This window comes from Pipra filicauda, unplaced genomic scaffold (genome assembly GCF_003945595.2).
Source record: "Pipra filicauda isolate LSUMZ 115617 unplaced genomic scaffold, ASM394559v2 scaffold757_size155077_pilon, whole genome shotgun sequence".
NCBI lineage: Eukaryota > Metazoa > Chordata > Aves > Passeriformes > Pipridae > Pipra > Pipra filicauda.
Window position 1 is genome coordinate 51,719 of NW_024104928.1, and position 14,147 is coordinate 65,865.

At 49.7% G+C, this 14,147-nt stretch overlaps 1 protein-coding gene across 1 annotated transcript in view; it reads left to right on the forward strand.

The window, feature by feature from the left end:
• LOC114001550 (exocyst complex component 6B) overlaps positions 1 to 14,147 on the forward strand; it is a 137,965-nt gene that overhangs the window by 51,369 nt on the left and 72,449 nt on the right. Inside the window, exon 11 of the mRNA XM_039389656.1 lies at positions 6,564 to 6,637. Within this exon, the coding sequence (XP_039245590.1) occupies positions 6,564 to 6,637 (74 nt within the window). The remainder of the gene's footprint in view (positions 1 to 6,563; positions 6,638 to 14,147) is intronic.

A 14,147-nucleotide genomic window follows, 5' to 3' on the forward strand; every position in this document is an offset into this window, starting at 1 on the left:
CTCTGTTTTCCCAGTGGGTTTTGGTTCCCTGGGAGGATGAGAGGAGCACATCCTACATTCCTTCCTTCCCACCTCTCCGCCTGTCAAAACCCAGCCCTCACTGGAAAACAAAACTGCCTTTTCCTGCTGTTAGAGTGGGATTATCTGTGCTGACAGCAGAGGTGTTTTCCCATCTTCCCAGAGCTGCTGTTTGTGCTCTTGGAAATGGGAAGGGAGATTTATGGGTGCTCCAAGTGACCACGGGCACGGAACTGGGAGCTTCTGCTCCACGGCTCTGCCACCTTCCCGTGCTTGGATTTATCCTCCTTTGTTTCTCCCTGAATTTATACCACCTTCATTTCCCTCAGCTGACCTTTCTTAGAGGTTGCAGAGCACTCAGAGTAGGAAGAGGGTGATTCCTGGTGAATTAGTGCCTATAAATATTCACAGCTCCTGACTCCCCATCTGTGAGCTTCCAAAAAACCGTGCCCTTTCTGTCAGGATGCTGATGGGAATCTTTGGACAATGCTCCCTACTTTAGCACAGGTCTTTGCAAGCCTGACTTGGGCAAAGCCTGGGAGTCTGCATGATGACAAAAAGGAATTATCTCTCTGCAGCATTTTGACTTTGCCCCTGAGCTGAGAACTCCTGCTTCCTTCCACTCCCTCCAACCACCACCTGATTGTGGGCCCTTCATCTGTCCTTTCATCTGTCACCTTCTTTCCTTTTAGCTTTAGTATTTCCCTATTTTCCTTCTTTTTTGTCTCCTTTGAAAACCTGTTGCTACTCCTCTGGTGTCCCCTCAGCCTCTCCTGTCCTTTTGTCTCCAACTTCTGCTCTCTGCTACAACATTTTGAAGATGTTTTTTACCATGAGGGTTGGAGAGGCCCTGGCCCAGGTTGCCCAGAGAAGCTGTGGCTGCCCCTGGATCCCTGGAAGTGTCTAAGGCCAGGTTGGAGCAACCTGGGCTAGTGGAAGGTGTCCCTGCTCATTGCAGGAATTTGGAACCGGGTGGTCTCTCTTCCAACCCAAACCATTCCATAATTCTCTGATTTTGGATACTGTCCATCTCCAACACCTCCCCATGTTCTACTTTGTTACCAGGATATGAACTGGTATTTATTTCCCCATCCTCACAGTCCTTGGCAGCTCTGTCAGGAGAGATTGTCTCTGTCCACCCCTGATTTTGTTGGAGGAATTTTAGGGGCTCCCAGTTCCTCAGCTCTGCACCACCTTCCCTTCCCACCCGTCGTGGACACACAGTATTGATGCTCATCAACCTTTGCAGCCCAAATTAGAATCCCAGAATCCCAGAATGGTTTGGGTTGGAAGGGACCTTAAAGACCATCTCATTCCACCCCCTGCCATGGGGACACCTCCCACTATCCCAGGTTGCTCCAAGCCTTGTCCAACCTGGCCTTGGACAGTTCCAGGGATGGGGAGTCCACAACCTCTTGAACCGGTGTGAGATGCTCACAGTCCACTTTTTCTAGTGTTTTAATGAAGAACTAAGAGACATCCATTGTGCATCTCAGGTTATGGGTTTGGGAACCTGTGGAGATCCATAACTCGATTCTTAAGCCTCTCCTATGGATCGTGTGCCAGATTTCATGGCCCAGTTCCTTCCTGAAGAGCTTCTTTTTCTTCTACTTGGAAACATCTCATGGTCCACCATGGAGAAGTTCCTCCCTGGGGCTGTGGGTGCTCCTCAGCCCTGCCAGCAGGTCATCACAGCCCCTGGGAGCACTCGTTTCTCTGCAGTGACAACTCTCCAGGCTCAGCTTTGTTCCAGCAGGGAAACAAATGATGGAGAGGGATAGAAATTTTTCTTTAACCTGACCCAGTTCAGGGTATTTTGGGTGACTTCTCCCTCTTCCTACAGCTCTCTGGAATTACCCAGATGGGAATGAGCTTTGGTAATTCAGTCTGTAATGGGGAACAACTTCAAAGTGGGGTTGTGTGGGAATGGTGTGGGTGAAGTTTAAGCTCAGTGTGGAAACTGAGTGAAGTAGAAGCTCAGTGTGGAAATTGAGACCTTCTCTCTGTTCCCTCTTGCCTCAATTCCTACCCATCATCTCCCACCTCTTTTCCTCACAAACTTCTCCAGAGTCCACACAGAGATTTATTCTCCAGCTTCAGTATCCTCAAGGAGTCACTTTGTCCCTCTGGATGAGGAACAAGACGTCCCATCACTTGGCTTTTCTAGGATAATCTTCCAAGGGTTTATCTGAGGAAGATGACTTTGAGACCTACATCCTTCCGTGAGGAATACCGAGGTGGTTTTTCCCCCAAAACTTGTTCGACCACCAGCAGATTGTCCAGGTTCCCTTCCACAGGAGCCGCTGGAACTTCGCCGTCGGGAATTCTGACGGTGTTGTGTAAATCTTCCCCTGAAATGATGTTTTTGAGGAACGAAGCCGCCAGCTGTGCCCCTTTGAAGCCCCGGGACGTGCCAGGCCCCGTCCCCGCGCGCGGAGCCGCGCTGGGGGCACACAGGAGGTCCCCCCGCCCGCCATCGTTGCTTTACAGTGGATGTCTCTTTTCTGGTGGGCGTTTGAACTCTTTATTCTTTGTCCATTGTAAAGGGCTTAACGGTTCCTGTGCCTTGATTCTTTCATCAGTGAAATGTTTTGGAAGAGAGGTTAGAGTCCCCCTGTGACCTGCCCTGGGTGGCCCAAGCCTGTAGCCCTTGCAAAGACATTACTTTTTTGGCCTGAACACAAACCCCTCAAACCTTTAGCCTGGCTAAATGCTTTGTACAAACAGCCGCATACTGATCTGCTCTATTCTCCTGTGATTTTCTGCTCAAGGGGCTGTACTGTGGGTTGCTTGCTATGTTTGCCACTTGCCTTGGTAGTGAAGACAGAACAATAAACGAATCCGACAGTACTGAGGCCAACACTGTGCTTTGGTTGTTCCGAGAAAATTATCCTGAAATCTGGTTGAAGAGATTAAAACCAAGAAGAACTGGCTGTGTCTCTCCTCTAAAGCTCCGTTCTCTTCTTTGTTTCTTCTTTTTTATTTTTTTTCTTTCTCCCCCTTTAAGACTTCGTTCATTCCTCCTTCAGACTAAGTTGGTGGCATTGGTATGTAAAGTGTGACCTACGATCACAGGAGTACGGCCGTGGGGTGAAGCGTTGCATTCATTCCTGCCCGGGCTCCTCCTGGCCAAGGGCTGGAGCGGCTTTCTTGGAGTGTCTGGGCCGTGTTCTCCCTCTCGTTTCTCCTCTAACACGAATCATATCAGCTCATTGCGCTGGTTGGATGTCAGTTGTGGAATCATGGAATGGTTTGGGTTGGAAGGGACCTTAAAGATCATCCAGTTCCAACCCCCTGCCATGGGCAGGGACACCTCCCACTGGGAGGTTCCAGTGCATTGTTAATTCAGTAGAGCTTCTTCTTTTAGTGAGAATTGCTCTTCAGACAAGTGTTGGTTCAATGTTGGACCATCATCATGTGCTGTGGGGAAGAGCAGTGTCACTGCACAGCTCTCTCAGCCTTCCTCCCATATGATTCCTGAAGAATCACAGAATCACAGAATGGTTTGGATTGAAAGGGACCTTAAAGATTCCAACCCCCTGCCATGGGCAGGGACACCTTCCACTAGCCCAGGTTGCTCCAATCCCCATCCAGCCTGGCCTTGGACACTTCCAGGAATGGGGCAGCCACAGCTGGGAACAATGAGAAGGGATGATGGGAAGAGACAGCTAAAGGTGAGCTGCTGATGAGCAACCACATCTTGAACTGGAATCTCTCTCGGGTTGCTCATGAGCAGATGACAACAGTGACAAATTCACGGGTGTCGTGAAAACATCCCCAGTCACAGCCGCTTTTTCATGAGGGTTTGACGTTCATGCTTTTGGGAGGATCTTAAATTTCACAACTCCCTGTGTGCCTCTCAGTCGATTCCTACCAGCTGCAAAGCCCTTCATCCAAAATAGAAAACCCGCTTTCATCGCGGCCCTTTCAGGGTTTTGCTTCCCAGTGTTCCTCCAGATATAATCAGGAACATGATGTGACCCTGTCCTTGGATGGTGGGACACTGGGACTGGATACCTCAACCCAGGGATGTCTGAGCCACCCAGGGGAGTTTCATCCCTTGGGAAGATGCTCCAACACTGTTTCTCACATCTAAATATTTTTAGCTTCTCAGGTATGTGCTTTTCCAAAGTGGAGCTGGTTTAGGATTGATGTGGCTTTGGGGATAATTTTTCCAGATGAGACAGTGGGGTGCAGAGGGAATGTGTGAGGATGATTTATCCCTTGCAGATCAGAGGCAGAAGGCTTGGGTTAGTCCTCCCTTGTGTGTGTGCGCTGGCTCGGGCAAGCTGCAGGCAAGTTTTACAGCCAACATACATTAAAATGCCTTTACAGTTAGAATTAATTAAACCAGTTTTCTGAGGGGTAAATGTAAACTCCCTGTGTCCTGAATATTGCAGGACTGGGCAGTGAAACTGGCTGGAAGCTGAACAGCTCCAATCTCATGGAATCATGGAATGGGTTGGATTGGAAGGGACCTGAAAGCTCATCTCATTCCAACCCCCTGCCACGGGCAGGGGCACCTTCCGTTATCCCAGATTGCTCCAAACCCCTTCCAACCTGGCCTTGGACACTTCCAGGGATCCAGAGGCAGCCACAGCTTCTCTGGGCAACCTGGGCCATGGCCTCCCCACCCTCCCAACCAACAATTCCTTCCCAATAATCTCTGTCCAGTCCTATCCCGTGCAAAACTCTGCAGGCACAACCACGGATGGTTCCTCCTGGCTCTGATTTGTGCTTTTCCTATCCAAAACCGAGATGGGAGCGATCCCATCCCTAATTTCGCCTTGTATATTTTCATTATTCCTCTCGAGTAGCAAGGTGGGATAAAAGTGCTGGTTTTCCAGGCGTGTTTGCTGCTGTCCTGCAGCAGTTCTCACTTGACTGATCACCGTGAAGATGAGCGATGGCTCCAATCTCAAAGCTCTTCTGGCATCTGAGACTATTAAAAGGCAGAGCTGTGGGTGTCTGAGAAGTGGCCACAGTGCCCCTGGAGGTACCTGTGTCTGTGTTGAAGGATGTTCTCCATCCCAAGGTTTTAATGGAAGGTGGAGCAAGAGAAAGTTGACGAATAACCCTTCTTTGCTTCCCAGAAATAAGGGCTGAATCCTGGTGTCTAATTCATTAATCTTCTCGTTAGAGCCATGGGGCTGCTCCTGGGATGGGGCTGCTCTAGGAAGTCTTTCAAAATAGGAATGTGATGATTTATTTTCCTTCTTCTGTGGCATTTGCTTGATAGGTTTTGGAAGGAGAAGCGTTCAAGGAGAAGACCATCTGGCATGAAGTGACTTTGTCCATTAGTCCCTCTGATTAGCCACAGAGACAAAAGGCAAAATCCTCCTTCCTTGTTGTCGAGCCATCCTTAATCCTCATCTTTGTGGAGCTTTAGGAGCTGTTCTGAGGATCTCTGTGGAGTAAAAAGCAGGATAGTTGGGCAATAATGGGCCGTATAAGTGTAAAATCTATGTGCTGGTGTATATTTTCCTCTCCCTTCTTCCTTGTCACTCAATCCCAAGAAAACATTTCATTCCACATGCGGCATCTCCAGGGCCGAGGGCAGACGCTCCCTCTCGAGTCTTTGGCGACGTCGAGTTGTGGCTTCACAAACAAAGCCCCCTGGGTGCTGAAAGGAGCAGAGAGGAGATAAAGCTGTAACCAGAGAGGGTGAAAGCGAAGTGAAGTCGGGCAAAACCAACCTCAGGCGCGTCGTCAAAAGGCGCCCTCGGATACGTGTGGCCATTGGCTCCGCGGGCAACGCCGAGCAAAAGCCGCTAAGAGCCATGGAAGGACTAAAGTCCTCTGACACGGCTTCATTCAAGTGGGTTTAGGTTTGGCTTAAAGGATGGATTAGAAGGAAAAATGAATGACCAGAGTATGAAATTTTGGCCAGGTTACACTGGGGAAGGAGATAAACGTGGCCCTTGGGAATATTCTCTTCGCCTCAGAAGCCGACGTTATTGTGTTGTCAGATGTCTTCATCCACCGGGAATCAACGTGCCACCCAACGGTTCTTCCCGAGAGCGCGCCTCCACCAGATCATGCAAATGCCCAGTAATTAATGGTGCTGCCGGGCATATTTTTTTGATGAATGCTCATGGGGCCTGGTGACAGGCGTGAAATTAGAAAATTCCTTCAGCGCCCTAAAATATAAATAGCTTTCGGAACTGAAAAGGAGTTTTCACAGCTGAAGATTTTATTGTGTCGAGAGGAAAAACTTTTTCCACCCCCACGTCCCCCCTCTTTCTTCTGGGCGAGTTGTTTGTCCGTTCACAAAACAAATACTCTGGAGCCCAGTGCGGCTCATGGGAATAAATTTCAGGTCGAATTAGTACAGTTTCCTTGCTGTCAGGACGGTGGAATTAATGGTGTTTTGATGACACGAATTTTGAAGGGCGAACAAAGACGCTGAAGGGAGGGAGACATGACTCCTTAGAAGCGCGGTCCTCCTCTCCCCCAGCCTCTCTTGTCTTCCCTGTCATCCGTCTGCCAATCTCCCTGTCCATGGTTAGTTAAAGGCGCTTTTTATCCTCTTTTCTTTCCCACAGAGTTTGCCAGATCCGGCCCAGTGCCTGGGTTCCAAGGGGACACGCTGCAGTTGGCCTTCATCGACTTGAGACAAGTAAGTCTTTGTGTTTTTGTTTTTTGTTTTTCTTTTAAGATGTGTGACTGAAGACCATCAGGTCTTAAGGGAAGGGGAGAGGAGGGGAAACGGCGTCAGTGATTTACGCCAGAGACCTATATTTCCCCCCCTCCTCCTCCTCTCCTCTCTCGAAGCCACCTCCTTATTGAGCGCTCCGGGGCTCCTGGAGGTGGTGGAGGTGAAAAGGGCTGGTGGGATGAGGGTGAGGAAGAAAGCCAGGCCTGACCCTGGGCCGGTGGGGCCCATTGTGCTCCCGTTGGCTTCTGCGGCCGCGGCGCGGAGGGAACGCGGCGGCTCCGCGGGCGGACGCCGAGCAGGTGGTGGAACAGAGAGAGCAGTGATGCAGAGCCCGCCCGCCTCGGGGACTTTTGTTCCCAGATAATGCCCCCAGAGGCGTTTGGGAGGGCAGGGGGGATTTGCATTCCCCTGTGTCCGTGCCCCTTCGGAGGTTGTGGCCCTCTCTGGCTCGGCCACCCCCCCCTCCCCGGTCCCCTCTTCCCTGGCCATGAATGACAAAGTGGCTCTTGGGGAAGGTGACTGGGGAAGGCTCCACCCATCGGTGGCCACCTCTGGAGGGGGCCCCGTTAGAGCCAAGTTGACCATAGCAGGTAGTGAGGCATCTGTGGGGCTTGGCAAGCCAGTTTAGGGAAAAGGGCCATTCTGGGGAGTCATTTGTTTGGGGTAGAAATGGGCATTATTGATACACTAGGCTGGGGGGAAAAGTGAGGTGGTCCTGTCATCTCTTGGCACCGAAGATGGATGGGTTGGATAGAAAGTCTGAATGAAGTAAGACTCAATGACTGATGCTTCTCTCCTATTAAAACAATCTTTTTTTGTCTGTTAAACCCCCCTGGCTTTGTCCCTCCTGCCATCATGATGCAGTGCCTCTTGTTTTCAGGGTTGACGTAGCTTGCATTCTGAAAACTTTCGGGTGCCGAGGGTATTTCTTCAATCTGCATAATCCCTTGTATCGATGATCTCCTACCACTGGGGCTCTGATTCACGCTTGGAGTCGCTTTTTAACCCGTCAGGGTTTGAGAACTTCTCAGAAAACCCAATTGATGCGCGGGCAGCAATTTGTCATCCCGCGGCGCTTGTGCAGAGCAGCGAGACGTTTTAATAACGTGGAGGTGCCTCTTTTCGGTCTCGGGCCTGCCAGGAGCTGCCAAAGTTGTTTGCAGAGCGGTCAAAGTAGCTCCGTGGCAGAGGTGTGTGTTATCACTGCCCTGCCTTGACACTTTTGTCTTCATTAGCTTCTTGGCACTTCGTTGACCGGGGGGACCCCACGCGCCCGCGGCCTCCCGGGTGTGAGGAGACGTGGAGGCTTTGGGCCTCTTCCAAGCCTCAGGGTGGGAATGCAGGGGTTCTGAAGAGGAAAAGCGGTGGCTGTTTGAAGAGTGAAAGGCCTTCAAAGTGCTCAGAGAGGTTCAGCCGTGCTGAGGCAGGGAAATAAATGTGTGTGTGGTTCAGAAGTGCAGAGCTCGGCCAAGGGAATCCACCTTGGGGGAGGAGAAGGCTGAGCCTGCTCCTCTGGCAGATGGTCTTATTTGTACATGGAGGTTTTCCTCTTTGTTTGGGAAGGGAATCCCAACTTTTTTTATTGTATTTAGAAGGATATCTGAATTTCAAGGCCAGGTTGGATGCACTCAGAGCAGCCTGGTCTGGTGGAGGGTGTCCCTGCCCATGGCAGGAGGTTGGAACTGGATGATCTTGAAGATCCCTTCCAACCCAAACCATTCTATGGTTCTGTGAGTATTGCGAGGAGAAAGGCAAGATGCTCTTGCCTGTGGACTGTCAGGTGAGGACAGGCAGGGTCTTCTGGATCACAGGGATGCTTGTTGATGCCCACTGTTGTACAGATAATGGACAACACCTCACTGCTCCAAGCAGAGAAGGTTCCACCTATCACTGCCGTATCAAGTTTAGCAATAGCATGGAAAGGTGAGATAGTTCTAAGATCCCCTGGTCCTGACAGTGGCCTGTGGGTCACCCAACTCCATCCATGTGAAGCTCTGTTGGCTCCTTTGTGGCCATCAGAGCCCCAGTGCTCCCACCACCGTGGTGCTTCTTGCTGGACTGCAGTTCCAGCTGGGAGCAGGGCAGAGCTGGGAAGGTGGATGGATGAAAGCACGGCAAGGAGAGGTCTTTGTTTTGTTCTTCAAGTTGGTTTTAATTTGTTCTGTTTGGACATTGTGTTCTCTGTCTTTTAAGCCACCGAATTGAACTGAAATAAGGCAGGTTTAAATTAGATCTCGGGAAGATGTGAGGGTGGGCAGGCCCTGGCACAGGTTGCCCAGAGAAGCTGTGGCTGCCCCTGGACCTCTGGAAGTGTCCAAGGCCAGGTTGGAGCAAGCTGGGGCTAGTGGAAGGTGTCCCTGCCCATGGCAGGGGTTTGGAACTGGATGATCTTGAAGGTCCCTTCCATCCCAAACCACTCTGTGATTCTGGGAAATGTTAACACAATATTGACTTAAAAGATACCACCTGGAACTGTTTGTGCTTCTGGCTGTTTTCACTGGGCAAAAATGCACCAAAACAGGGAGGTTAAAGGGATTTCCCCTCCCTTCCCAACATAGTTCAGTAGTAGCTGTTACAGAGCAATTGTAGATCAGAGAAAAAATTCAAAATAATGTGAGATGATCAAGTTTAGGGGAGTGACCAAAATTGATTCTTGGTACAGTAAAATATGAAGTGATAGGAAAATGTGGTGACTTTGTTTATGTCTTGAATACAGATCCCTGCAGTGGGAAATAAACACTGAAAAGGTGCTGTCTGGGGACATCAGAGCTCCTCCTTGAGTACATTTCTGGCCTGATTTTCCTCTTGTGCTCAAGGAAATTGGGAGCAAATCCATCACCATGTGGTGAAGAGGAAAAGAGTCAAGCCCAGATGATCAAAATCACTCTTCCGAGCAGACAGTAATTTAAAAAGGGACTTTTTTTCCCATCCTGGGACAATTCTAAATCCACAAGTACCTCTAATGAAGTGCTAAAATAAACCAAGTTTCATCTCAAATCCTTCTATAGGAGTGAGACTCGAATATTTAAGGTTTTACAAGGAAACAATGGTTTTCCCCCTCGAGTTTAACTTTGCTCTTTCCCCCTCAGTGCTGTGTTTTAGAAATCTGCACTGAATCTAATCCCACAAACAACCTTGTTAAAATGTGAAATAACTGAGTCTTCTGCCTCTTGCTTTCAACCATTGGATGTCCAAATCCCTCTGAGGATCTCCAGGAGCTTTGGGATCAGCCCAGAGCCTGCTCTTGGAATCAGTTCCCAGTTTTCTCCCCAGGTTCTGGCCAGCTGGGAATGCTTTAGCTCTGCGTTTCCATGGGTTTGTTGTGAGCAAGGGAGTGGAAGAGGAAGGTTTGATGTTTGTCTGTGGAGCTGCTGCAATCCAGAGCCACGCTGATCTCCCCTCACAGCCAGATCGACGCTCGTGGCCGCCTTCCAAGGGGAATCTGTGTCCAGCACTCCAAGAATTTCACTCTGGGCTCCGATGAGGGAATGTAGGGGATGGATTAGAGCTCCTTGCTCCAGGCCTCTCTCTCCCTCTGTCCAGGGAATCATAAATCCCGTGTGTTGAATTTCCTCTGCAAGCGCAAAATTCAGCGTCGAGGGAGATTTGGGGAAAGGCAGGTGGGAACCCACCTGGTTGGAGGGACGTGGCTGTGCAAGGGATGAGGACAGGGGGATTCCACTCCTCTCCATCATTTTCCTGATTTATTTAATGGTTGTGACTTGATGGGTTTGAATTTCAGCATCAGCTCTTCAAAGCCCAGCAGTGAGGTCAAGACAGACAAGATCGGGGTTAGATGGGATATTGGGAAGGAATTCCTGGCTGGGAGGGTGTTGAGGCCCTGTCGCAGGTTGGGCAGAGCAGCTGTGGCTGCCCCTGGATCCCTGGAAGTGTCCAAGGCCAGGTTGGAGCAACCTGGGCTAGTGGAAGGTGTCCCTGACCATGGTAGGGGGTGGCACTGGAAGGTCTTTAAGGTCCCTTCCAACCCAAACCATTCCCTGATTTTGTGTTTACTGCTTTTCCCATAACAGATATTTTGTGTGTGTTTTCTCATATTGGAAAGCCAGTTGTGGTTGTTGTGGGTTCCTGTTGGATCCCAGCCCAGCTGGGGAATGAAAGGTCTCCCTCTGATGCGTTAATTTTTCTCTTATTACCTCTGATAGAGATGCTTAATAAAAGGTTGCTCCCCTCAGGAACACAATTCCCATCTATCCCTTTCCTGTAATCCCAGACTGGTTTCCCAGGGAATGGTCATGGCCCCAAACCTTCCAGAGCTCAAGGAATGTTTGGGCAATGTTGTCAGGGACAGGGTGGGATTGTTGGGGTGTCTGTGCAGGGCCGGGAACTGGATGGATGATCCTTGTGGGTCTCTTCCAACTCAGGATATTCCATGATTCTACGAGATGTATGGCCCTTTCTCCTGCTGCTTCCATGTGGTCCAGGCTTCCATATCCAGCTCAGGGCATAGTGAAGGGAAAGCCCCTAAAAATTTGGACCCCTTGACATGACACTGAAGGCTCTGGCCACCTCTGTGCTCTGGAAGCAGAGGCATAGTGATGGTGGGAAGGTGGAGATGATCCCTCCAAGCGTTCCAAGGGACCATCCAGAACAACATTCCCACCATTCCCACCAGACAGGAAGCTTTGGGTTGGGGTTTTTTTAACCTGTTTTTATATATTTTGCTGTTAAATGTGATTTAAAGACACGAGATATCTGAGGAGCAACATGAAAACAAGACACCGGGTGAGCCTCCGAGCCAGCCCTGACTCTGCTGCTGGGGAAACTGGTCTGGCTGATTTTTTTCCCGACTTGTTTTGCTGGTAGATCCGACAGAAGCTGGAAATCACATTAAAGGGCTGATCAATTAAATGAACTATCCCGGCGAGGTGTCTCCTCTCCGCATGTACTTGCTTGTGTCTCCCAAGGGCTCTGTTGGAGGAGGAGCTGCAGACAGATGAGCAGGGTTTGTTAGTCACTGGATGCAGCGGGGCAGAGATGAAAAGGTGACTCATGGGTTTTTTCAGCTCATTTCTGTGGCTGTTTCTCGTCTCCAGATTGTCCTCTGGGCTCTCATCCCCCTGCCCCACTTGCCCGTCTTCGACCTCAGCTCGGCCGGTTCTCCCATGGCACTGTCCAGGTTTTCCTGGAGAAACTGTGGCTTCCCCATCCCTGGAAGTGTTTGTGGCCAGGTTGGAGGGAGCTCTGAACAACCTGGGCTAGTGGAAGGTGTCCCTTGGAACAGCTGAGTTTTAAGGTCCCTTCCAACCCAAAGCATTCCGTGATTCCATGATTTTGAGAAGCACTCCTGTGCTTTTGGGTCTCTGGTCATTCCAGTATCAACATCTTTGGTGTGTTTAATGCCCTTCACAAGGGGATTTTTACCATGGGAAGGCAACATTTCCATTTCACATCTCCCTTAATCATCAGAGAATCATTAAGGTTGGCAAAGACCTCCAAGATCATGAAGTCCAACCATCAGCCTTTTCCATTCTCTCCTCTCTTTTGACCTGCATCCCTTCCCTCCTGTGTTCACCCTGTGTCCTGTCCTTGCTTAGTGACACTTGATTTAATTTACTTAATTCATGTAACCATTTAATTTAATTAATTTAACCATTCTGCCACATCCTCCTCTCCAACCCCACGATCCAAAGCCCTGGGCCGACTCTCAAGCACGGCCCCTTCCAAGTAGATTGAAATAGTCCAGTGGAAACGTTGAATTCTGTGAATCCTTCATTCAACCTTGAGCACTGAGAGGTGTGAAGACACATGTTGCAGGTGAGCCCTAATTCCTGATTTCCCAGCAGTGCTGGGTTGGGGCTGGTGTGATCCCTGCCCTTAGACAGAGGGCTTTGCTGTTAAGATCTCATCTCCAGGCTGTTCATTACCTTTGTGGCTCCTCTCTGAGCTCCTGCCACTGATGGAAATCTCCTGGATAAGGCATCCAATGTTACTCATCGTGTTCATTAAGGTGGTGCCCAGGGGCCATCCCGTTTTTTGCTGGGTCTTGTGCAAACACGAAGACCTGAAGAGTCTCAGAGCAGATGATGGAGCCCAGAAAGGGCAGGTGTCTGACTTCCAGCTGAACTAATTACTGCCAATTAAATGATACTTTGTTTCCTGACACCCCCTGAGAGTGATAGAGGCTTTTCTAGGCATCCAGAGGCCGTAACCACAGCAGCTTCCCAGAAATTATTATCATTGTTATCCCAGAAGTTATGAACGTTATCGCCTTCATCCTCTGTCCCACCTCTCGACTTCCACAGACCCAAATTATCCTGGTTTTTCCAAGTGCCAGATTGCCTGGGGAGACCAAAGCAAAGGTGCAGCCTGGGGTTCATTTCTGGGGGAGCCCAGGGGTGTCTGGGCTGCCCCAGCATCGTGCTGAGGTTCCTCTCCAAGGTTACCTGTAAGACAAAAAAAACCACGCAAAAAAAGACTTGGATGTTAGTTTTCCCTCTCAAGAAATGCTTGGATTATTTTTTTTTCCTAAGTCTATATTTGGAATGAAATTTCCTTTGAAAATGCGTGTGGTTAGAGATTTAGTAAGTTACAGATTTAATAAGATTTAATAAGACCCCACCACTGCCCTGGGCAGCTGGGCCAGGACTGGACAACCCTTTCCATGAAGGAATTTTCCCAATATCCAACCTAAACCTCCCCTGGCACAACTTGAGGCCATTTCCTCTTGTCCTGTCCCTTGTTCCCTGGGAGAAGAGACCAACCCCCTTTAGTCAAGGTGCTTAAGTGTCTCCATCCATCCCTCTCCCACCCCATGGCTCCTTAGGAAACTTGGAAGAGGTGAAGAAATAGAGAAGAGGAACGGAATGACTTTAGAAACAAGACAAGCAAAATTCACGAACAAAACCCCAAAGATGTTCAATGAGGGTTCTTTTTTTGGCCTAATTTCACACTCTTGATGTCACCTGATCCTTCTGCCTTGGTGGTGGCACCCTGGTGGTTTGACCCTGTTGGTAAAATCACACCAAGCTGCTTCCTCTTCTCTGGAAAACCACTTGGACCTCGATTAAAAGCTGTCTCAGGGCAGTTGTGACACATCTGAGAAGTAGTAGGTGATGATTTGTAAGCTGTCTTGGGAATTCCTGCAGTTCAGACAGCTCCAACTGATATCCAGGCTCTTCCAGGCATCCCACACCTCTGGAGCCGCTCACTCTGCTCCAAATACTCATTGGGAATGTTGTTCCTCATTGGGAACCCATCGTGGATGATACATAAAACCATTTTTTCTCCTCCCCAAAGCATCTTTCTGTGGATCCATGTGCTCAGACATGGATTGGTGGGCAGGCATTGCCCAGGGAGCCTTGCAGGAATCCCTCAGGCTGCGGCTGACCCGGCACACCGGGAGGGACATTCCAGGGGCTTGGCCAAACCACTGTGTTTCTTGCTTGTTAGACTCGGGGTTCCTTTTTTTTTCAGTGCCCCAAAACCCCACGATATTGGGAAAGGGCACATT